At 34.4% G+C, this 26,578-nt stretch overlaps 2 protein-coding genes across 4 annotated transcripts in view; one reads left to right on the top strand and one right to left on the bottom strand.

The window, feature by feature from the left end:
* The first annotated feature begins 288 nt into the window (after nt 1–288).
* Nucleotides 289–25,926, top strand: LOC112050337 (glucose transporter type 1). Of its 3 annotated transcripts, none has more exons than XM_024088585.2 (3): nt 289–604; nt 1,225–1,414; nt 21,010–25,926. In XM_024088585.2, the coding sequence occupies exons 2-3, from the start codon at nt 1,375–1,377 to the stop codon at nt 22,410–22,412; spliced, it is 1,443 nt and encodes a 480-aa protein (XP_023944353.1). In that variant the 5' UTR covers nt 289–604; nt 1,225–1,374; the 3' UTR covers nt 22,413–25,926. The 3 variants fall into 3 exon arrangements, with proteins under 3 accessions (XP_023944353.1, XP_023944355.1, XP_023944356.1); XM_024088587.2 differs by lacking the exon at nt 289–604 and adding an exon at nt 842–947; XM_024088588.2 differs by lacking the exons at nt 289–604; nt 1,225–1,414 and adding an exon at nt 10,886–11,042.
* The window catches only part of LOC112050356 (soluble guanylate cyclase 89Db), a 13,044-nt gene continuing 12,233 nt past the window's right edge, over nt 25,768–26,578 (bottom strand). The window contains exon 15 of the mRNA XM_024088610.2: nt 25,768–26,491. Within this exon, the coding sequence (XP_023944378.2) occupies nt 26,390–26,491 (102 nt within the window). The 3' untranslated portion in view covers nt 25,768–26,389. The remainder of the gene's footprint in view (nt 26,492–26,578) is intronic.

Below are 26,578 nucleotides of genomic sequence, written 5' to 3'. Positions count from 1 at the left end.
ATGAAACTATAATTTTATCACCAGATAGAATTATCATTACTATCCAGTAATTTTATTAATAAAAAATATTAAAGTTAAAGACAATATTTTTTATATTATTATTAATTTATGTATTAAATGAGTCAGATATTGGGCGATGGCTATTAATATTTGCATTTGGCTCTACTAAGCTGATGTAGTCTGTGACCACATCAATCGATTGAATACAAAATCTGTGAGGATGCGACGTAGGTATATTATATAAGTAGATAGGTCCCAATTCTAAGTTTTCATTGGATCTTTGGTCTCTGAACTGAACCGAAGCTCAAACAATATGCCTTCGGACTTCTGACAAAGTGACAAACAATCATAGTCATACGATTACGAATATTATGTTCACTTTACTTTGTCGTGCTCGCGATTTTTGTGTAGTGTGCTTCTGTGCGCTTCTTTCACTTGCGCAAGTTAATTGGAATTCTGTGACCGGCCCATTCCATTGATTAATGTTGTTAATTTGTTTACACTATGATTCAATTATTTATTTATAATACAAAATAAGGGCCTGTGCCAATTCAATTCAAGATCTCATTACCAAGTTTAAACTCACATTTTTAGTATTGTCAAGGTATGATTACAAATAATTTAATAATTAATTAATGTCATTAATTATTTACCTACCGATTTGAAACCATTAGTATTTAGTGATAGTACTTACCGCGTTCGCGCGTAACTTTATCGGGTTGTTCGTGTATCACCATTTTCTTTTTTGACCTTTATAATTTGTTTGTAAATTGAAATAACCAGTTTAATAAAACTTATTAGTTATTGTATTTGCGACATACTTATCACTCCGTTTGCTAGCAGTAAGTTGCGCGCGCTCTGCGTTGTTTAAATTGATTTGATATGTCTTGTTTAAATTTATAATTTATGCTAGTTATTTGATATCGCAGGGATGCTTAAATAGGTAGGTTAGTATTTCCTACGATACATAATAGAATATTGTTTATAAATATTGTAACAGATTGGTAACAGAGTAATAATCTACACAATAATAATTAATCTAAGTAATTTATTATTAACTCAATAGATAAACAGTTTGTTTTTCATATTTAGCTTCTAGTTTTAGATACTTTAAATTTTAGAATCTACTTCATTGCGTTTCCAAAATTGCTTGTAAATGTAAACAATTTAGACTTAGTAAAATAAAGCCTACCTAAAATTAATAAATTTTCATTTTTTTTTCAGTTTGTTGACAGCCTGCTGGCAACCCTGAATTGTGTGCGTCTTTTTAACGGCAATCGAATCGACATCTTTTAGTCGGATTGCCACTTGACTGCTCTAGCTTGACCATATTAATTTGAAGCCCATGTAAATCACTAGATTTGAAGAATTAAAATGGCAAGTGAAAACACATCGTCGCTGCTTCAGCCACAAGGTTCGTTATTTTTTTTTTATTTTTAGAATATTAATAAATTAAATTTAATACTCTTAATATTCATGGATTCTCTTTAATTTACTGAGTGTCATAAAATTTGAAAATCAAATTGTTGTTTAAGCCGCCTACAGACCTGCAGTTTTAACTGTACGGGGTTTTTAAATGATTTTGAATTTTGATTGAAATTGCGATAAGATTAAATTGTATAGATAAAACTGCGCAGGTAAAAGTAAAAGTCTTAGCCCGCGTAACTTTAGGTTTCATAGATATATACTTTTGTATATTTTTTAACGGACGATTAATTGATCCTTTAATCGGAGGATTAATTCCAGTCAGTAAAATGACTAGTGCAACTGTCACTGAAATGTTATTTTACTAATAAAATGAGTCACTGAAATGTTATTTTACTAGTAAAATGACATTTCAGGTACAGTTGTGCTTGTCATTTTACTGATGACTAGACTTATCAGTCGTACTATATTTAATATTTCGTTATTAGCTATATGAAATAGGTACCTATGATATTTATATGTACCTATTTCGTATTATCTCGAACACAATAGTTAATGAAATGCTATTACTCGTAAATCGTCACGACAAACTTACCTATGTTTGAAATTGCGATGATTTTGTCTACTGCAATAAAATTATTAGGTAGGTAGTTACTTATGTACTCGTAAATACTAGGTAATTTGATATCGCCCCTGAACATACATTGCTATAGTTACAAAATAACATGTATGACTTTCAAATTAAAATCATCTAGACATGCAATGTCTATTGAGGAAAATCGCATATCATTATGAATGAGTCTGCCCCTGCTCCGATGACTTCCTTGCATTGTTGAAAACGAAGGATGTTCGATCGACATTCGGCACTACGATTAATGGGTTGAAGAATTAGAAAACGGCGTTAGGGAATTAGGAAAATAAGGAAAGACTTTTTTCCCTAATTAATAATTAATAGGTAACTAATTTCAAATAAAAAATAGTTAAAAAAAAATAGGTAGATTTTTTGGAGTAAGAATCGATTCTTCATATATAGCCCTCGGTATGAAAAAAATATGGGCACTAAAATTCGATGAACGAATGACAGCGTTACGTTTTTTGTGGGCAACCTGTTCTGCGCACCTTCCACTTTTCAGGCGTAGGTATTGAGACGTACATAGTGTATGCTGCAGGGAAACATTTTTTTTTTTATTATTTTTTTTTTTATTCTTTACAAGTTAGCCCTTGACTACAATCTCACCTGATGGTAAGTGATGATGCAGTCTAAGATGGAAGCGGGCTAACTTGTTAGGAGGAGGATGAAAATCCACACCCCTTTTGGTTTCTACACGACATCGTACCGGAACGCTAAATCGCTTGGCGGTACGTCTTTGCCGGTAGGGTGGTAACTAGCCACGGCCGAAGCCTCCCACCAGCCAGACCTGGACAAATTAAGAAAATCTCAATCTGCCCAGCCGGGGATCGAACCCAGGACCTCTGTCTTGTAAATTCACCGCGCATACCACTGCGCTACGGAGGCCGTCAAAAAACACCTATTTAGACAGTCGATCTGAAAGAGAGAAGAAACTCCATTCATGCGTCGGAGCTGACCTGAGCTGACACACACTTTTTTTTCTATACATGTGAACAAAGTGGTCAAACGGTTCCGGAGATTTGATTAGGTATCAAAATTGTTTTGACACCGCAAACCTTATCGATAAAGTACCTAGTTTATAGGTAGATATGTATGTACTTATATTTTAATACCTATGTAAAAAGTATGTAAATATCTATATTGCAGTGTTTTCACAAAGTAATTAACTTTTAATTATATTTATTTTACAATAATTAGAAAAGCAATTTATTAAAAATAAGTAAATATGAAATACCAATAGCTACCAACACAACCCACACGGAGAATTCATGCCACGCGTATTACATTCTTCATATGAAAAGCCTATTCTTTTCTCGTACGAAAATATTTCTTGGAAGAAATATTAAATCTTTTACTTATAGCGCTAAATAGTTACGAATATTTTAAAAGAATTATGATTTTTATAAACTTTTTCGTTCCTAAAAAAATCTTTTGTTCTACGAGTACTGAAAAAAAGAATGAATTTAACAATTTACTCCCTTTCTTACGAACTTAGTGAAAATCCCATGTTAATACGCGGTACGTCAGTTGTCAATTATGCATGATCGAACACAAGATCGCTCTGATTTATTCCAACCCCTTAAACGTTGAGTTATTGGCATATTTATGCTTGTGTGAACTTCCTCTAATAGTCCTTAATTCACCATAAATATTCATGTCCCATACTTATGCAAAACAAATTATCATTGTGACTAAGCGATTGTACGTCAACAACCATCGGTTGCGTAGAAGTTTGATTTGGAATGAATTTCTAGGAGCGAAATCGATTTACTTAAAATAGTAGCAGACGCACCGTGGTTTTATCCGCGTTTCATCCGTTACGTCCTTTTAATTGATTGGTTTGAAGGCAGTGCTATGCTAAATATGCTTATAAAGTTAATTTTGTTTATTGGCACCGCCTTCAGACCGATACATATATACAATAGAAATGACATAGGTACGATGTTATTTTTCGCTTTATATAGTAATGCATCATTGAAGTTGGTTCAATTTTTATGTTAAAAAGATTTTTTTTGAGATATACCTATGTGAAAGCTACCTAAAGCTTTCACATATATCTTATATTTTGATTTGATTTTAACACAAAATTACTAAACTGAGTTTCGTGTAAATTAAATGGGACCAATGTGGAAGTATTACTTTTTTGTAAGTATTAATTTTCTAAATTGGTAAACATGAAAATAAACATTGGCGTCGAATTGCGAACCTTCCCCTTTTTTGAAGTCGCCTAAAAACTGATCTAATTGGAGTTACCTAAGACTCCAATAATAATAGTTATATTAAAATAATTACCAATATGTTAATTTTAAGTAGACAATATTTTTAAAACAGCAACCCAAGGGTTAGAGCTCACAAATACTACTCTTACATTACATGTACTTTGATTTTCTCGTATATATAGTCATCTACTTTTCTATAAACCTTTAAAACGAACGACTCCTAGCGTATCTACACGGCATTAATACAAGGACGCTAAATTGCTTCATCACATATTAAAGAATTGTCGTTGTTAGTTGATTAAAACTTTGAATGGTCTGTTGTTATTTAATTAATGCAACAATACGTTGATGATTGCAATTTTATGTGTAATACGTAGTATGTACAGCATTCTTTTGTGTCGTGAATGGCGTATTTCCTCACTTCAGTTTCAGACAGTTTTTGTTGTTGTTTTGCATCTTCGTTTTTGATGCAAACAACAAAATTTTGCAATGCATTTTGGGCGTCAATTTTTCCTTGTAGGTATTCGGTGGTCACGCCACTTAGGTACTTGGAAATTTTCAAGGAAGTTTTCCTCGTATTAAAAAATGATTTTATTTTTGAATGTAAAAATGACGTCTAAAGTGTTTTTTGACTGTCTCCCCTTTCGGAATTAACAATAATACAAAAAAAATTAACTATAGAAAAACCTACTTGTCTACCACTAGTAAAAGCCAAATTTTTCAACTCTTGTTTTTGTGACAGAACTCACGTCCACTGCTGGACGTAAGTCTTTTGTAGGAACTTCCAAACAACGGTCCTGAGCTGTAATCGACTCTTTAAAATTCGAACCATTCGAACCACGCGCAATCAGGCTACCGGAGTCCACGTGGCCACGTTTTTAAGATCTCTATTATATCTCTCCAGGAGGTGCCTATGAATTGGTCGCGTACCATGAGCCTCATAAGAAAGCCCAGTTAGTTATGTTGGGCTAATTTGGTTGGATCATTTGCTTGTCATCAAATAGTATAAATAAATGTTATTCTCAAACTCATATTCTATCTTTTGTTTGTATCTTCTTGATCAAAGTAGTAATGTTGACGCTGCGTTAGCTCTCACGTTTCGCCTGGCGCCGAGGAGTCGTCTCGTGAACGTATTAGTCCCCGACTTTAAGACTGTTTGGTCGATATTATGAGATGTTTCGTATGACGAAATTACGCCTACAGTCCGCCTACACACATTCAATATATATTTTTTTTATTTTTAGCGCCCGATAACACTAAGAATGTATTAACAGTTTCTATTACTAGTTGTGGCGCCGGTTGGGTATGTGTTGTGTTTATTAGAGGGAAGTCCATGATTCGGTTCTTGGTTCTGGTTGACGTCAAAATTAACTTTTCAAATGTATTTTATCTTACCTACTTGTGATTTACGATATGAATTTGGATCATACGTCATCTGGCTTCGACTGCAATATTAAAAAAAAAATATTTCGGATTTCGGAGAGTGTGCACAGGAGCTATTTGAGCTGGTACCACCGTCACCATTTAACCATCGCACTGCAAGACACCGGGTAGGTTTCCATCCCTGTCATTGACATCCGAATACTACAATACGAAGCGTTTTTTTTTATTCTTTACAAGTTAGCCTTTGACTACAATCTCACCTGATTTTAAGTGATGATGCATTCTAAGATGGAATTGGGCTAACTTGTTAGGAGGAGAATGAAATCCACACTCCTTTCGGTTTCTACACGACGTCGTACCGGAACACTAAATCGCTTGGCGGTACGTCTATGTCGATTCGATTTGCTTCTTCGTTTCATATACGCATGGCTAGGGTACGTAATTCTCACGAAGTCAGTGTTTCCTAATTCTTACAACCTGGTCATATTTAAAAAGAGAGTGAATAGGCAACTACTAGGCAAGCGTGTTCCATCTTAAGTCAAACATTGTTACCTTAAACCCCGGAACTTACATTGGAGATAGCCCAAGTACGTATCTATACGTTATGAAGAGGTAAAGTTTGTGATATTGGGAGTAATCTCTGGATCTACTGTAATTTTTTTTACCAGTAGTAAGCCACGTTATTTGTGAGTGTCATAGGCTAATGTTATCCCCGTATTCCCACGGGAACGGGAATTATGCGGGTGACACCGCAGAGCGTTAGTTAATCTCCTATAAGGAGGGAATCCTAGGTCTATAGTTGTCAGTTAAAATAAAATATAATGATGAAGTTGGCAGTCAACGTAATAAGAAAATGACTTCGTAGTATTTACACAAGTAACGCCCATATCGTCCAGTAACATGGCTTGCAATTTATACAGCGCTATCTATTAGTAATTTTGTTTGTGTTTTGTTGTACATATTTGGTTGGTGTTATTTTACGATGTTTTTATACTCTGATTATGTGTCACGCTTCACTCGCCTATAAGCGTTATGTTTTATTTTCTCATGAATATGGACCTACCAATTCGTAACAGTATGCAGCAATGCATGACTATGAAATTATTAAGTTTCATGGCGTTAGTTAACTATAGGTACTTGCAGACGAATGTTTTATAGTTCATACTGCGCAGAATCTCTGCGTTAGGCTGCTTGTCCACCAGAGCCGAGAGGGGGAGCGTAGTGGAGAAACAGACTAATGCGAAGCAGAGTTCCGTAATGGTGTCCAACGGAGTGGAGCGAGGGTGCGGAGCGGAGTTGCAGACTAAGTTAAATAAATAAATGTTAAATTAAATCTATTTGACCCCGCTCCATTTCCCCGCCCCGCTTACCGGTTTTATATTAATTTTTAAACTAGCTCGCAAGTCCCTATCCACACACGCAGGAGCGGAGATTTTGTGCAATCCTATTGGTTAATATTTCTCCGTTTTTCTGCTCCGCTGCCTCGCTCCGCTTCGATGGACTGGCAGCCTTATGGATAAATAAGCGGTTACATTACTTGAAAGAATTTAGGCACTTCGTCTTCGTTTTCGAAGACTATTTTCAGAGGATGACTATGTTGACGGTGCGGGGGTTTTCTGTGGTTATGTTGACTGGGTCGAAAGGATCATTTCAACCATTTCTTTTTGTGAGATGCGTTGTTGATTTGGTCAGAGGTGTACCTAATTAGGCGCCTAAATAGTACTCATGGCTGATGGGTACTGTAATTATGTTTATAAATTTTGATAACTAGACCAAAGTAAAGGTAAAGTAGTCAGATATATTTTATATAGGTGTACTGAGCAGTAGGTATTAGTCACAGGAAAACCCAGCAGGGGTCGCTTAGCTACCTAACAGTGCACATTGATTTTACTGTGCATGTGCCTGCCTACCTTATTAGCATAACTCGTTTGTTTGGTATAGAGTTATAATTAAAATACTAAACAAGCATATTAGCCTCTAGGGGCTAAAGTAATTTTGTTTTTTTAATTCTTGTCTGTTACGAGTACTAGTCTACTATAAAACGGAGGAGGTTTTATTCGAAAATTTAATCATTATAGGTAAGGCTCTGATTGTTTTGAAAAATAAATAAAAAACTTTAAATTGGAAATAAATCCAGCGTTCTTCTCTGTGAATGTGTTCATTTTTTTATTTAATTTTTATTGAAGACATGGGACATCCTTTACGGTGTAATACCTTTGCCTTTTTCTCATGTGAAAAAAATAAAATTAAAAAGCGAGAATTTAAAAAACAAATAATACACACTTGATTTATTTCAGAAAATAATTGTAATTTGTGACCGTAACTTTCATATATTTCAACATTAATTGTTATTGGTGTCTTCATCTACTTAGAATGGTGATCCTAATTTGGAGATGGATGAAATTTTCAATCTGTTACCATCAAAGTCCAGACGCATTTACTTAAATACTTACCTACGAAAAATTTAATAAGTGAAGAAAACAACAACAAATGGATTCACTTACGAAAGGAGTTTTTTAAACTATTATCTCCCACGTTTACCTCATATACTCGTTATTCATCTTCGCAGTAGTCGGAAATTATGTTACCGGGTAAAAGCATTTCCCATAATATCCAAAATTGTAGACTTTGTACATTTAATTTTCAATTAAATAAATCATTGAATATTGAACTAAACTATTTTATTTTCTCGCAATCGTAGTGAAAAGCAGAGTGTAACACGCGGGGCTAAACCCATTATATACTCGGTTTCTATTTAGGCGGCCCTCGACTTACGTCTCAGGCCCTAAAAATACCTCGTATATAATGGGTCTTTTTAGCCCCTTGTATAACAATCTACTATATTTGCAAAAATGATTACAGAACCAAATAGTCGATTGCTTAGGGTCTCCACACTATGTAACGTTTAGACCAGCCCCCCTAGCCAAGTAGCACGTCGATTCTCTCTCTACGATCGCAGGTATGCTATCTGCTTGTTCCGTCATTTGTAACAAAATAATATAATAGTTTAAAAAACTAAAAAACGCGCTTTTAGCATGCACTAAAAATTACAAATAGAAATTTTCATATTCCTGACAGCATACCCTTTCATTTGATACACATATCATGGGGTGCATTTCAAATAGCCTGTCCGCCATCTTGGGGAGGCCGCTTTATTGGATTTGTAATGACGTTTCTTAGCTGGTCATGCATTGTCATCAGAACTGAGAGCGTGTGCAAAGTTTCGTTCTAATCGAAGACCGGAAAGTGGGTCAAATTTAGATTCCAAGATTTTTTTACATATAAAGTTACAAGTGAAGCTATATAAGCGTGTTGAAAAGTAAATTTATAGTATTATACCTCATTAGCAATCATCTTGCGTTATATCCCCCAATGCATCTTGATTAGACTGTGCTCCCCAATAGGGTTGGCATGACGTATGTTTATTAATCGAAAGTTTTTTATTATTTGAGTAAATAATAAATGAGTTTATTTCATTTCATTCATCGTTATCATATTTTAAAGGTCCACTGCAGGGAGCCTTCCTTCTTAGGGGATGTATAGGGAATACGGAGTTTAGATTTACATTATTAACGAACAGTTAATAGCCGTGATAGCCCAGTGGATATGACCTCTGCCTCCGATTCCGGATGGCGTAGGTTCGAATATGGTCCGGGGCATGCACCTCTAATTTTCCAGTTATGTGCATTTTAAGAAATTAAATATCACTTGTGTTAAACGGTGAAGGAAAAACATCGTGAGGAAACCTGTATATCAGAGAATTTCCATAATTCTCTACGTGTGTGAAGTCTGCCAATCCGCATTGGGTCAGCGTGGTGGACTATTGGTCCCCTCATTCTGAGAGGAGATTCATGCGCCATATTGAGTCTAACATGAGTTGTTAATGATGAAGATAATATTTCATAACCCAAAATAGAGCTCTATATTTTTTATATTCTTTACAAGTTGACTGCAATCTCAACTGATGGTTTGATTATGCAATCTAAGATGGAAACGGGCCGATTTGTTAGGGTAGGATGAAATTCATACCTTTCGATTTCTACACGATATCATACTGCGCTACGGAGGCCGTCAAAGCATTCGAACTCGAACCAAAGCATTCGAACTGACCTCTAGAATAGTAGGTTTGATTAGTCTCACGTTCAAAGACACGTAGACTAACCACTGGATAGAAGGAGGCAGCAAAATATTACTTCATGACTTCGTTTCAATAGTCAGTAAGGCCAGTGGCCAGTATTACAATTGTAACGCCTCATCGCGCACCGTTTGTATCAGTGGAAGTTACTTTCACTTAATTTCTCTTTCTCTTTGATACCGTTTTGGTTTTCTCTGCGAGAATTTAACGTTTTCGTTGTGTACAATGCTTAATTGTTGTGCTTTTATTTTGTAGATAAACTATTTTTATGATGCCGTTGTGAAACAAAAAATACCCGTTTTCCATGTCCGTTTATTTGCGTTTTTGTCGGCGAATGATGTTGCTGAAAGTTATAATCTGTGGGACTTTTAAGCATAAAATGTAGAACTCTAGATGATAATAAATATATACTTGCTTGCTAAATAAAATAAATATGGCATTCAATTCAGTTACCACCCTACCGATAAAGACGTACCGCCAAGCGGTTTAGCGCTCCGGTACGATGTCGTGTAGAAACCGAAAGGGGTGTGGATTTTCATCCTCCTCTTAATAAGTTAGCCCGCATCCATTTTAGATTGCATCATCACTTACCATCAGGTAATCAAGGGCTAACTAGTAAAGAATAAAAAAAAATCAAAGCAGTTTGTTTTACGGCGCGTTGCAAAAACAACTCGAAAGAAGCTAAAACAGAAAGACAGAGTTCTTTCTATTTAGGCTTCTCAATAAGATTTAACAAAACTTTTTACATTAATTGGAAAATACTAACTAGTATAATTAATATTTTACTTGTAGTGTACTACTACTTTTAAACTTATTTTTTCTTAACAATTATATTGGCTAAACTCTAAATCTCGAGATCTCTAACCACAGTATATATTTTTACCTACCTACGAACACTGAGTGTTCTTTATGTTTTAGTTTTTTTTGAGCTGTAGCAACGCGGCGAAAAAAAAATTGCTTTTTGTATTCAGTTTACATCTAGTTTTTTTGTTGTGTGGATTTAGAAGGCCTCTAGTTACAAGCCGGCAAGTAACTCAGCGGTTGTTATTTTTAAATAATGTGTAAATGACAACCCTACAAAAGCGGTTGGCCTTATGCAAGCACAGCACTCGGCAGCGAAGTAAACGCAAAGCAAAGAAACCAGTCTGTCGTGCTCCGTTGCGCGCGTAGCATTTTTCCACCCGTACTCGAACATGCTGTCCTTGTAGTGTTGTGTTTACAACTGTGTTACATTGTCATCTGTTATTGTGTGAGTATTTACCCCTTCGTTACAAAAACCCTTTTATATTTAAAAAATAACACTATCTTCTTATTATAGACCGTTTAAAAACACATTTTTGTGTGTGTGTTAGCATTATTTATGATTATACTCGTAAAGTTGCGAGATGAGTAGATAAACAGTGTAGTGTTTTAATGATATATTTTTAGAATGCCTGTTTTTTGTTCGCGTAATTTCGCTTTTAATACGATAAAAGAGACTTCGTTGGACTTCGTTCGTATAATTGAGTTTTTCGTAAATCTAGCGGGAAACATGAATTTTCCGAAATTAAAGGTAGCCTAAGTGTAAATCCAGTATCTCTATCTCATTACTAATTTTAGCCATTAGTAGTTTTTGCGTGAAACATCCATACAAACTTGCGCGTTCGTAGTATTGTTTTTCTTCTTTCTTCTTCAAGTCCACCTGGCGGTGCATAGGGATGAAACAAATCTATCGTGGACTGCACTCTTGAGTAGGGTTGCCAACATTTTTTCAGAAAAATATAGTATTTTTCAGATTTAGCTATTCCAAAAACAATGGTTCTATGTCGCCTGTATTCAGCATATAGGTAGGTAGGTATTCCTAGATACGTGTAACCAGCGGCTATAAAAAAGAGACACATAACCTTTCGAAAGGAATTTGTTTCTCTTTCAACTTTTTTGGTAACGCTCGTTAACATTCTTGTACCTACCTACTTAAAGTGTAAGTAAGCGATAAGGAACAAATGTCAACCTACCCAAGGTTGATATTATTATTTATTTATTCATTCATGGTATAACAATAGAAACTAAGAATACCCCTACACAGCTGAGTAATCATTAGCGAGTGTGTTTTGTTTTCTTGTTTTTAACTTTTTTTGTTCCTCTTATACATTGCATTTAGGTATTAATAATTGCGGTGTAGAATTTTCTAGTTTCCTTCACTTTTTTGTTCACAAAACTTTAAATAGTTGTAGGTATGCACATATACATATCCTTTTTATCCCGGAAAATCCACGGTTCTTGCGGGATTTGAGAAAATTTAAATTAAATAATCACTAGTGAAATTCGCTAGTAGGTACCTACCTCATCATCATCATCATCATCATCATATCAGCCAATGGACGTCCACTGCAGGACATAGGCCTTTTGTAGGGAATTCTAAACATCACGATACTGAGCCGCCTGCATCCAGCGAATCCCTGCGAATCGCTTGATACACCGACATATGTAGCTCAACGAGTCGCGAAGCCGAAGTGGTACCTACATAATATTTAAAAATTAAACTTCGAGATATCTCGTTGATATTCCCACATAAACAGGCAATGAAATGAATGAATTTAACCATTACAAACTATGATATATCTATGATAAAAAAAAGCAACTTTTGAATTTATTTCCGACTGTGGCGTGCACTTCCTAGTTCACGCAGCATACCCTGAGGATTCATTACGTACCTATGCTAGAGGTGGAATTTTTTATTTTGTACAATTTGTACTTATAGAGCCTACCCTAGTTAAAAACCCGGTGCACACAAACAGACAAACCTCTTACCTCTTACCTCTTACTTGAAATAAATGAATTTTGTAATTTATATTATGATTCACCAACATTGTTGCTTGAAGTGTTACTACCCGGATATTTGTTATTCGTAGGCCGGAAAAGTCAGGGAACTACTCGATGAAGCCTTACAGGTTCATAAGCCAACACAGTATGACCGGGTCAACCCTATATCCTGTTTAGTAATAATATTAGTCAGTAGGCGTATATACTACAATGATACACCAAGAAGTGTTTCACTTTACTTCTCTTTGGTTAGTTATTTATATTAATGTTGTTCTAATAATTATTGGTCAGCAAAATTATCAGTTGATATGTTTTTGGCGGCCGTAAAAAACCCACCAGAGCTTGATCAAGACTTATCACAACAAAAGCTGACATTAGCTTGATAATGTATATTTACAAAATAAAGCCGTAATACTAGATTATTATTAGTCAACACGATTCTACTTAACTTATTTTACAAAATTCATGTGATAAGAAATATAAAATTTGTCACATTACAGCTTCCGACTAACAGCCCTGATCAGCAACTCATAATTTATCAGAAAATCAGAAGACTGATCTTCTGATTTATATATTCAGGGCTTACTTTTGACAGAAATCCGATTATTCAGACCATTAGAAATTATTTCGTAATTATTTCTAACAAAGCGTTTTGCTTCTTCATTTCTTATTGGAATAGAACTGTCTTACGAATTCTGTTTTCTGAATATTACCTGTCTTCCTTAATAAAAAAATATCGTCAAGAAAATTATACCATTAACCATCGGTTACTGGTAAAATTAATCGTCAAGGAAATGATACCATTAACCATCGGTTACTGGATAAATTGTATTCTTATTAGTCCGATAATTAATTAGATTGAAGGACTAGCTTAAGTATAGTTCATTTTTTATTTTTTTGGTTAACGGACGAGTAGCTTCAGCCTTAATAATAATTTTAATGATCTTGCTTGTAATGAGTCCTATCCGTAATTAACACCTATAAGACAAGACAAAGTGTTCTTTGTCAAAAGTTGTTTAGGTCCTTAGGTCATCGAGGTCAAGCGCGATCCCATTTCATATTAAAATATTTATTATCTATAACGGAAACAGCACATTAAAGTAACAATAAGTTTAACATTTCCCAAGGTTCTATACAATTGTATGTCGGTCGTGTCCTCAGTTCTCAGTCGCGACGACCTCACTTGTTTTCACGATGACGCCGGCGGGGACAACGACTTTATTTGCAACTGTTCACTGTTTAAACGCATTTTAATTAAGCAATTGATAACTGACTCATTCGTAACTTGTATGTATACCTACTTACACAACTTGGTGGCTGATATAAACATTGCTATATGCCTATTCTTCTTTATTCTGCTCATATTATTTGTTTGGATGGATGTTACTCCATCACGCTGGAGTGGTTGAACAGATTTGCCGTAGAGATAGATTATGATCTGGATCAGAGCGTATTTTATATTCCTATAGTACATAGACGGCACCTAAGCCGGTAAAACTCACAGTTAGTGTTGCCATGTTTCACAAGAATATTTAGACGAAAATATTTATGTGGGTTTTTCAAACCTACTAAATTCCATTCCATTCTTAGACGTTATTAGTAAACATAAAGAAAGATAAAACATAAATCAATTTATTTATGTTTTATCTTTCTTTACATCGAATCGTACTTATCTTTCGCAGAAATAAATATAAATGCACAACAAAAAGAACTTATAGAAGAAAAAAGGATTTTTGTAAATCGGTTAAATATGGCAAGCACGGAAAGTTTTCTATAATGCCAAGCAAATTAGCACAGCGTAACCCTATCTAGCATAAAGCAATAAAATAATTTAAAATTAATGAAAATTTATTTATTATTTATAGTTTTACAATCACTGATGTGGCTGAGTGAGTTCGTATAAGTAACTAGCGGACGCCCGCGACTTCGTCCGCGAGAAAACCGATATAAACTTTCAACCCCCATTTTATCCCCTGTCGAAATTTCAAAAACGCAAGAACAAATGTTTAATTATGTCTTATCAAGTGCTTAAATATATAGTTTCATGGTTTTATATTTTAAAATTAAGAAATCCCATACAAACTTTCAACCTCTATATTTCATCCTCTTCATCCCTTTTTTTCGTAATAAAAGGTAGCCTATGTCCTTTCTCAGGGTCTAAAGATTGTCTGTCCCAAATATCATCAAAATTGAGTTAAGAGGTTTGAGCGGGAAAGCGTAACAGACAGATAGAGTTACTTTTGCATTTATGATATTAGTAGGGATATCAAGCATGCAGCACTGACTTCAGATAAGGCAGTGATCTGAAGTTCTATCTCCTGTAGATACAAAAGCAATGAAATAATCAACGTTTTTTATCAGGTGTTTAGTTGCAATATCTGTGTTGCAGTATCGTCGGCTAGGTCAACCACTATCACGTCTCGATTTGCTTTGTTAACTCTTTGTAATGAAAGTGAAAACGGTTTGTTATACTTCTTAATATTTTTTCTATAACTCATAGATTAATGACGTTTTTATGTGCAATACTATTGTATTCAACCTCTAATCATATCATTTTCATTTTGTAATGCTAGCGGACACCCGCGACTTCGTCCGCGTTGAATTTAGTTTTTCACAAATCACTCGGGAACCATGTATTTTTCCGGGATGAAAAGTAAACATATGTGTTAATCAAGAGTAAAATATATTTCCTTTCAAATTTTAGCCAAATCGATTTAGTAGTTGCGGCGTTAAAGAGTAACAAACATACAAACTTTCACGTTTATAATATTAGTAGGGAATAGGATTAGCGGTAGCGATTGCAGAAAGATAATCGATATGTAACATAGCTAGAGCGGCAGGCGGTACTTTGCGGAACTTAATAATGAATAGGGATTGATTTATTTAATTTTCAACATGAGTAGAGTCATGTAAAATCAACATCTCCTAAGCCCTGGTTTCGGATTTAAACGAACGTAGATGATTTTCTGTTGGTTCCGGCGTGAAGTCGTCGCGGCGGATTTATAACATATACGGTTGTTGTACCTTGTTAGATTCTATCTACATATCTACTTAGATTTATATTAGTTGGTAAATGTAGGTTTAGTATTCCTCATCATTAGATTAATTAGTGTCGTGGTTGCGCTAGGGGAATTATCGCACATATATGTTATTTGACGATATTTACAACGTATAACGAAGTTGTTATTGTTAATAATAGTATATACGAGTATATTTTGACGGCCTCCGTGGCGTAGTAGTATGCGCGGTGGACAAAACGGAGGTCCTGGGTTCGATCCCCGGCTGGGCAGATTGAGATTTTCTTAATTTGTCCAGGTCTGGCTGGTGGGTGGCTTCGGCCGTGGCTAGTTACCACCCTACCGGCAAAGACGTACCGCCAAGCGATTTAGCGTTCCGGTACGATGCCGTGTAGAAACTGAAAGGGGTGTGAATTTTCATCCTCCTCATAACAAGTTAGCCCGCTTCCATCTTAGACTGCATCATCACTTACCATCAGGTGAGATTGTAGTCAAGGGCTAACTTGTAAAAAATAAAAATAAAAGAAATATTATATAGAGAAGAGGATTTGGCACTTAGTTGTCTGGATTACAGACTTAGGGATATGATTTAATTTGATCCAGTAATTGCTAACTTGATCTGATCCGACGTTTGAAAGCATTGAACGTGCTTTCTTCTTCGTAGATATAACACAAGAAACTTATATACTAAAAAAATAATCAACATAAAACTATCCCTATCTTAAAAGATCTTAATAGATCAAAGTCCCTGAAAGTATACTTATTAATCAATATACCTCATTATTATCAGGTATTACAGATCTAATTGTATTGCTCTTATCAGCAATAGATCAGCTCAAACTATTATCCGTATTGTGATAAGGTATCGCTGCTGTAATATTCGGAGATACTTGCTTTCAGTTTATTTTCAGTGACAAACCGTTTCCGACGATCTGTTGGGTAAGAAATGAATATTGCTAAATAAGTAAATCATCATCAAAAAAAGTAAAAAACTAAATAAGTAATACAAAGGTACGTATATTACTTACTGGTCATCAGGATATTCCAATATTTGTTAAATTTTTGATAATAAATAAATAACACTGTCATTTGTTAATCTATATCTAACAAAAAAGTCTTTGTCGTCGTACTTAGCAAAGAAATCTTTCACGGTAAATTCGTGGTCTCGCAAAAATTCTAGGATTAGAAATTAGCGCCAATGTTTCAAAAGCATCAATATCGTCCAAAATATCACTTAGCTGGCCTTCATAAATATCACTTAGGTTGTCAATCATTTATTTGTAAGGATCCCGTTAGGTAGTGAATATTCTGGCTCCTAATCTTAAGGAGTCTCTAAAGCGGTTAGGTGTTTCCTAAAGGTTGGTGAAAACGAAATAGTCAGTAAGTGTTACTTAAAGTTGCGTAAGTAGTCCCTAAAATTTAGGAAACGTTGGTGAAAACGGGCATAAGTGATTCAGAGAAGTTAGAGTAGGTACATCATTTCATGTCAAAAATATGTGTTATGTAAATGTAAATGGCTTCAAACTACAACCGTTTGTTTGATCCCCATAGATCAAACACACGGTTCTAATTTGAAGCCATTGAGTAAATGAGCCAAAATGAGTATTCTATGGTATTCTATATTTAGCATATTGTATTGACTAGCATAGCATACTGATGCTTATAAATTCAAAGAACATACTTTTACTTTAAGATAGTCGTAAGCATATTAAGATATATTCTTAATTTGAACAATAACCAACACCTACTCTTTTTTATATATTTGTAATTATTGGTATTTTCCGTAAAATCATAACCAATTTTATGTTTGGCGTATACAGTAATAAATCTGTCATAGTACCCTCTTGATTAGTACCCTCACATGACTTTAGTTTCAAAGTAAATGCAAAACATTCAATTGCAAAGTAGACTATCTGTATTATCTTTAAATATTTTGATAATAGTATATTTCACTATGCTAGACCGAACGTTGATTTAAGAAAGTCTTTTATAGGGTTAAGAAGGGTTAATTTTCAAGGTTAGGAGAATTCGTTTCTATCATTCAAGGGTGAAATTTAATGAAAAATACAGGTATACGAGTACATACGAGTAGGTCAAACACCTTTAGTTATGAACTTTTTAGAGTCAATCGATTTTTCTGCCCTTCTAACCTGTGAATTTCGTGATACATAGTCGTTTGGATTTCCGTGTTGTAAGTAATTCCTTTGCGTATATTTGTGTCAAAACATTCCGAGTGTAATAACCTTATTGCTTTATCTTGAACTTTTGATTTCAACTTCTGATCGTCTTTGCCTACTGTAAAATTGAAGAAACAAACGACGATTTGTAAATAACTTGGGATAACTATAATGACGCAATGACAAATAGGACGAGAGGGTAATTATTGGAGCAAAATTAACAATTTAATTGTTATATCACTATAGAGATTAAGAAAGATTACATTAATTTTACTCGTGTTAACTATGGCACACACGAAGAATTTACAGGATTTTTAAAATCAATAATATTTAACAAAAATACAGACTTTGTTCTAGTAATAATATGTTTTGAATGTTAATCCGATCGTAGAAATTTATACAGTTAAAGGATATATATACAGGTACAATACAATACATCGACATAGAGCACGAACTTTTGTGAAGAGATTTCATGAAACGATACTCATGTATAAATGTGGACAGTTTACCACGGAGGATATTCACTGAGTCGTTTTGTATAACATCATGTATATACTCGTATAATATGTTTAAGATACTAATAAATTAAATAAACAATAGTAAGATGGCAAATATGTTTATTAAATTCCTTATTAAAAAAATATATAAATAACTAAGGTCACAATATCTTTACTCTGCTAAGGTTCTCATCCAATCACTAAAGCAAAAATAATAGGTATAATCACGTCTTGAATTATCATACAACTCAATTCATACCAGTCATTGTGATAGCCTAATGACTCTTGGTCGCACCTTCTGCAGGGTTATTATGTAACTCGGTGTACCATTCATATATTAAGTCACTACATAGTTTGTCATCGTAATTGTGATCATCTAACATAGTTATTTCATCGAAATGATCTTGATTATGTCATTCATCATCATCGTCAAGTGGCAGTGATTTTTTTGTTTTACGATCATCTAACGTGACATTTCAACGAAATTACGTATTTTTCGTTGAAATAATGTTACTACTTGCTACTTTCTACCACTTCTATGTTACTGCCATTTTACGTAAAATGAGGAATTTTGTCATTTCGTTGAAATCATTTTTGTCATTTCGTTGATGTTATATGATTCCATAAACGAAAATATGATGAAAAGCGACGTACTTACTCATTATTTGAATGGTACACCGAGATACATTTTAGATTAAAATTTGTTTACAGTTAAAATGTTGATTAGCTGTTTTAAGTTGCATAAATACCTAAGCGGAACGAATGTTTTTGTCACCTTCAAGTTTTTGTATCCCATTATGAATAATAAGATCCGTTTGAGGTATTTTAAAACCTGTCTGCCGGCAATTTTCTGCTAAATCGTTTATTCCATTTTCAAAAAAAAAAAACAATTATTTTCTTCTTGAGTTGACCGGTCTTGTCAATCTTTTGTTGTTGTATTAAGTTCCACTAGAAATATCTATGTTCTATACTCTATACAATATAATTATATGTATATTAATTTTCCTATATTATATCATACTAGCGGACGCCCGCGACTTCGTCCGCGTGGAATTCAGTTTTTCACAATGAACCATGGATTTTTCCGGGAGTAAAATCTATTTCCATTCCAAATTTTAGAAAAATCGCTTCAGTAGCCGCAGCGTAAAGGAGAAACAAACATGTTTACACACTTACACAAACACAAACTTTCGCCTTTATAATATTAGTGTGATGTGATAATTAGTGTGAAGTGTGATAGGTATGCTAATTGCGTACATCTTATATGATGTAATAAGACGTCTCTAAACCGTCAAGAGAGACTTAACTATCTATGTCTAGCCGACGCACTGCGGTTTGCCCGCGTATGTCCCTTTCCCGTGAGAACATGGCAATTAATTAAAATATAGCCTAAGAAACTCACCAATAAGCCTTCTAGTGGTTAAAAAAACTTTTAGATTTAAAAAAAAAGAACGGTTTAGTAGATCCAGAGATTACTTCCTACAACAACACAAACTTGACCTCTTTATAATATTATTTGTATATTAGTATAGATATAAAAGTAGAAAGTTCTAATTAATTTATTAGAGGGAGCGGCAAAAGAAAAGTAGAACACAAAAAAACAATTTCTAAGTTTTTGTCATTCGTTTAACTATATTTGTGACTGTATCAGTTAATTTCCAAAAGTACTAAGCCGTTTTATTTTTAGAGATTTAGAGAATGAGGCTAAGTATATCCTGAAAGCTGTTTCACTCTACTAATAGAGTTAGAAAAGTCTTTCTAAAATGAAGAGGTTTCCTTTACAATTGCGAAGTTGTGTAAAAATTACAAGTAATATTTAGTTCAACACTAAGTAGAAACACTTGTGTGGGTGTGTTATAGGTAGACGATTCGTAATGCATCAATGCGCTAGCAATCGGCGTTCTTAATTGTGTTCGTTCCGTTTGTGTTTACTTTACGAAGACATTCCATCTGTTTAAGAGAGCTGTTTGAAATATTTTAATTGGTATAATTGAAGAGCAAGAAAATTTTCAAACTATAAGTACCTACTGAAAATCAATATAGTCGTATAGAAATAAAATTGAAGTGTATGTCTGTGATTTCAAAATTATTGAACTTTTCAAGCTACTTATTGCACGATACTAAAACGTAATTAAGTTTTTTTTTTATTATTGTCTGCCAGTTTGTCTGTCTGTTTATCCGAGCTTATCTCTGGGACGGCTGGACCGGGAGTTAGTGGAGGCTATGTAGCAACATATAGGCTACTTTTTATCCCGATAAAATACGTAGTCCCTGCGGGATTTTTGAAAAACAGAATCTCACGCGAACGAAGTCCCGTGCGTCAGCTAGTATATTATAAATAACAATACAAAAATTAAATAAAAAATAAAAATTCAAAGAACTTCCATCAAACTGTGCTGGACTCTTGTTTAGTGCATTTCAATTGCAGAGTAAATTGCTGTCCTAGAAAAGGAAAAAATTACATATTCATGTACATCGATTACAGTTTAATAAGTATGATGTAGAAGGAAAACCTAATTGTTTAATGCGACTCAACCAGCATGTTACTTTATAAAATACCTATAGACTAGATATCGATTATGTAACACAACACACCAGTTTAATGTACTAGTATTGCTTTAGTTATCTTGACAACTTCAGCCGTAACATAACGATAACCTATCTTAATCTCATCTTTCACTAGAAGGTATCTTATTAATATGGTTGTTTCTTGTATATTGCAGAGTCAGTATCTCGGCCCAAGATGACGAGCGGGGGCGCCACCGGGCCGTTGCTTTACGCCGTCTTCGCGGCCGTACTTGGAATGCTCCAGTTTGGATACAACACTGGAGTCATTAACGCTCCGAGAGGATTCATAGAAAATTTCATTAAAGAAAACTACGATGTCAACTCTGGAACGATTTTTGGCGTCATCGTCAGCATATTCGCCATCGGCGGAATGATTGGATGTCCGTTAGCCAGTTGGGTTGCTGATAAACGCGGTCGGAAGTTTGCTCTGCTCGCCAACGCTGCCTTCGGCGTGGTTGGAGCAGTCTTCATGGGCTTCAGCAAAGTGTCATCGTCACTCGCCATGCTGATTATCGGTAGATTTCTTATCGGCATCAACTGTGGCTTTGCCACAACTGCTTCACCAACTTACGTGTCAGAAGTTGCGCCTGTTAGATTGCGTGGTGCGTTCGGAACTGTAAACCAGTTAGCAGTTGCTTTCGGATTAGTTGGGGGACAGATTTTAGGTATCGATGTTGTCCTGGGAAGCGACGACGGTTGGCCCTGGCTACTCGGTTTAGCTATTGTACCATCAGCAGTTCAGTGCGTGATGATTCCTTTCGCCCCTGAATCTCCGCGATACCTCTTACTCGTCCAACGCGATGAAGAACAAGCTCGCAGCGTTTTAACGAAAATTAGAGGAACATCTGAAATCGACGACGAGATCAAGGATATGCACGACGAGGATCACGCAGAGAAGCAGGAGGAAACGTTTACAATTCCAGACTTAGTCCGCATCAAGTCTTTGCGTACACCATTAATTATTGGTATTGTTATGCATCTTTCGCAGCAGCTAGGAGGAATTAATGCCGTTCTGTATTATTCATCCACGATATTCATTAATACAGGACTTTCTGAACGAGATGCTCGGTTAGCGTCCATCGGAGTTGGGAGTATGTTGTTTATCATGGCTTTAGTATCGATACCTTTGATGGATCGCCTCGGTAGAAGAACACTGCAGTTGTGCGGATTGGGTGGCATGGCGGTGTTTTCAGTTTTAATGACAATAGCCTTCTTTACATACGAAAATAATACAACAATGAGTGTGTTTGCAGTTTTGTTTACCTTATTATACGTTGGGTTCTTTGGTGTCGGGCCGAGCTCTATTCCTTGGATGATCTTGTCGGAATTGTTTGGTCAGGGCGCTCGAAGTGCCGCAGTCAGTGTTGGAGCCCTTATCAATTGGTTTGCTAATTTTATTGTTGGCCTGACATTCATTCCATTGTCAGATTTACTAGGCAACTATGTGTTTATACCATATACGATACTTTTGCTTCTATTTTTCGCATTCACTTACTTCAAGCTACCTGAAACCAAAAATAGGACAATCGAGGAAGTGACGGCTCTATTTAAGAAGTAGAAATCATCTCGAATAGTTAAACTTAAGTTACATTCCTTAGACGTAAGAATACCTAATAACGCATTTAGCGATCGCTACAAATTGTGATAGTTACTGTATTATCTCGTTTTATTGTAAACGTTCGAGACAAGTTTTGTAAAACCTCGTATTTACCTTTCGAAATCGTATGTCTTCGGTTTCGAATACAAGTTAGGAAGACTGAAAACTTACGTACGTTAAATCTATTTTATTACTATAACTATGTACTTATTACCTTAGAATGGATTATAGCATATTAAACCTTTATATTTTAGGGGAAGTATATCACATTTAATATGGAAAAATGCATATAATATATTATATATATCTTGCCCACAATAACGTTAACACCTAACGTCTACCATAACGTTTTCTCATGATTATTGTGATAGTGGTATAACGTATAAATTATTTAATTTGAGGACCAAAATTTTAATTTTAGTTGTATAGTTTCTATGTTGAAATTCTTAATTTTAGAATGATAAGTCCATTTGTATTCATATTCTTATTTAAAGTAGATATTTGATTTTGGTGCTCATTATGTATGGTTGATTCTATTAATTTAAAACTTCTACAGTGCCTTAGCTTGTATTCCCGTTATTACCAATCATGATATTACATTATGGAGTTACTTAAATAAGGTGCGTTCTCACTGAAAAATATTGCTAAAAATTCAATAATTTGTTGTTTGTTGAGATGACTTTGTTTAATAATGTAAAAAGTACTTTCTTTAACATTTTGTAATTTTGCTATTTACTTTCTGTGAGGACGAATTATTTGTCTATTATATTGTTGCATCTATTAGTTGTAGCTATAGTTATTTAAGATTATAGAGTTCAAAATTTTCAAACTCCGTAGGCTCCTAGTTCACCGTCCTAGTGTATGTTTTAGTGCCAAGAACACTTATATTTACGATAGAAATAAAACTATTCATGTTACGATAAATGTATTTATTGTATAAATTAAGACCAATAAACCGTAGAGTATTGCACAATTTTTATACTCAATAAAAACTGGGAGATCTTTAGGGAAATTCGTCAGAAATAATAACATGTATCAGCCATTTTATTTAGACAAGTGTTTTATCTAAATTAAGAAGTATCGGCCCCTAAAGACCCCCTCGTTCAAATAACATTCATCACTGAATTCTCAAAAAAGACTTGCTATTATAATGTTATGGATACGTTTTGTTGTTTCTTCAAACATGTGTAACATTGCTGCTAAACATTCATGGTCTAAGATTCGGCATTCCTGAATATATACCTTCATCTGTTATTCATTAGTGTTACGAATTAAATGATATATAATATTCACAGTGACACATTGCAAATAGGTTGCCTAGTTAAATTGTGGCTAAACACATTCTTCATACAAAATCTAGGAAACCATGAATTAGATCAAAGGCCTTATAAAACCTAATACTGTTATTTATGCATAAAATTAGCTTTTCGGGTATATAATGTTTACCTCACTTTTTCTATTCTTTTTGGTATATTATGTTATAACTAGTGTACGATTTTTTAAATTAACTAATGAGAGAAGAATCTTAAATAAATTAAAAAAAAATAATCATTTAATAATTGTTCGGCCGCAATTTAACTAGGCAACCTATGTGTCAATGTGAATATTTTCTATAATTTATTTCTTATCCCAATTAAATAACAGGCGAGGGTATATATTTCTTATGACGGATCTCGTACCATAACGAATGCGGGGCATTGACTCCTGATTGATAATTATTGTTAATTAAACAAATTATAATTATTACAATAATAATATTTCATCCTTTTTTTTGTAATTTCTAAGAGAACTTCTTATCGGCACGCTTTTTTTATAAAGTTTATATATTTAAGTATTTTTACTACTTTTACAAGTACACATTTATATTTTTGCGAATTGTATGAGATTCATACCATTACAAGGCAAAATATTGTTAACATTATTTACATACATTTTAAAATTCATCAAATCTTGCGTTTTATCAGCTACTGACGAAACGATTCTAGACGATGGTATTCTAGTGATAATGGGTATCAGAGCATAAAATACTGAGATGTTGAGTGACTAATCAAGCGTGAAGTTTACGAACCTTAATGAGCAAAAAGGCCTTGACTTGACTACCAGCTAGCCTATTCACTAATTTGATCTTTAATAACAATCTATTAAAATAAACATCAAATCCATTGAGAAACGGTGTAGGCACCGGGTAACATTTGTTACGTAGAATCTGATTTTCGTGTAAACTAACATACGTTAAAGTTAGTGAATTGGCCTGTTGGATTTTCAAGTACAATATAGCTATTTAAATATCGTATAACACTACGACTAACAGCCCCTTCACACTGGCGTTTTAAAACGTTTTTCAAATCGCAGCACGTTACGAGAACTTGTTCGTATATTATGTTTTATAATTATAATTACAATTAATAAAATGTGTAAATTATTTTTAATTTGTTTTTTAAATTAATCAGTATTGTGATTTTGTGCTTTTTGATTTTTTTTTATTTGTAGTAATAGGTGGAATCTGTGGTCTAATGAAAAGGAAATTGATTAATGTAGTCTGATACTAACACAGGGCACTCGCGCCTTTCGTCCTTCGTCCAGTCGTGCACAGCCAAAGGAAACCATTCATTTTGGGCCCTTTTTGAAAGTGCCGGCGAACAAAAAAAAAATAGCACGAATCTTTAGAACTTGCCATTTGGAGTAATAGCTAATATGGCATATAAGTTGTAGGAGGGTCCCAAACCAAGTTATACAGGTTCGTGAAAATTGACAAAATGAATGGAACTAACGAGTCGTCGTTAGTTCCATTCATTTTGTAAATTTTTAAAAATGCCCGCAAAGAAAATACTGGTTCCTATCGTTAGAACTACCCATTTGGAGCAATAGTCAGTATGACACAAATATTACACACGTCAATTCTGCAGCACGTAGTGCAGCAGGGATGTGCTCTATGGAAATAATATTAAAATCATATCTAATACGATACTTTTTTTCTTGGCGTTAGATCGCATGGATTCAGTGCATAGACGCTTCGCTAGCATCGCATCATTCCAAGTGTTGTGCACGCCATTGACGATCAATTATTCTCACGTTTCTGCAGCACCCACGACTATAACTGATCGTGTATTGGGCGCTGCGTGCATGACGGCTCGACTTATGAAACGCTGCAGAAACGTGAGAATAATTGATCGTCAATGGCGTGCACAACACGTGCGTCCCTTACTCTAGTGTGAAGGTGCTCTTACTAAGTTTTAAAATGTATTGCGCGCAAGATTTACGTACACATTTGCTACATACATTGATATTTTATTATTAATCATAATTATAAGCAATATTTCGCACTATTATTGTTTTAAATCGTTTTATTAGGTTATTGTAAATATTTTAAAATAATATAATACAAAATACAATATTGTGAATCCTGTTATATTAATGACATAAATACGAATTTAATTCGCCTGTTGATATTAAATTATTATTTAGTATTATAATATGTTTTTTGTTTAATTATACACCTACTAAGTATTTGAACCTACTTTAAATAGAACTAGAGGACGCCTGCCACTTTGTCTGCGAGAAAAAAAAATTAAATATTAAAGTGGGTACAGTAAATTATCCTAAAAGATAGATAATGTCATCATGGACTAGTAGATCTAGTACAAGAAAGACAAATATTCCATGTATGTTTTTGTTGAGGCGGCTTGATTTTTTCGTTCCTCTTAAATTCATCAAGGTGAAAACCGAATGAAAATTCGGTATATAGTCTTTGAGTTTATTGCTAACAGACAGACAGATAACATATATGCAATTATGTCACTTATGGTAAATTGCTCATACCATTTGCTTTGTCAAGTTTCAGAAAACAACTTTAGATAGAATGTCGCGAAGATAATCATATCATTATCAATCGTTCTTTTCCTGAAGCCTCCAGAAGTTCTGTGTTCATGTGTCGGTGCCTAATCTTCACCGCAAATAGCGGAGAATAATTGTAGAGCTTCTTCCGGATCGTCTTCCTCAATTTCACCTTCCAACCAAAATGTCTCCATCATGCCTTTGCCCTGGAATTTATGAAAACATGTTTGTTTAGGAATTTCACCATATGTTTCTCTTTAGATTTGATTCTTCTTTTGCATGAGTAAAAATAC

This window comes from Bicyclus anynana, chromosome 10 (assembly GCF_947172395.1).
Source record: "Bicyclus anynana chromosome 10, ilBicAnyn1.1, whole genome shotgun sequence".
Classification (NCBI taxonomy): domain Eukaryota; kingdom Metazoa; phylum Arthropoda; class Insecta; order Lepidoptera; family Nymphalidae; genus Bicyclus; species Bicyclus anynana.
This window is presented reverse-complemented; position numbering and strand designations above follow the sequence as displayed.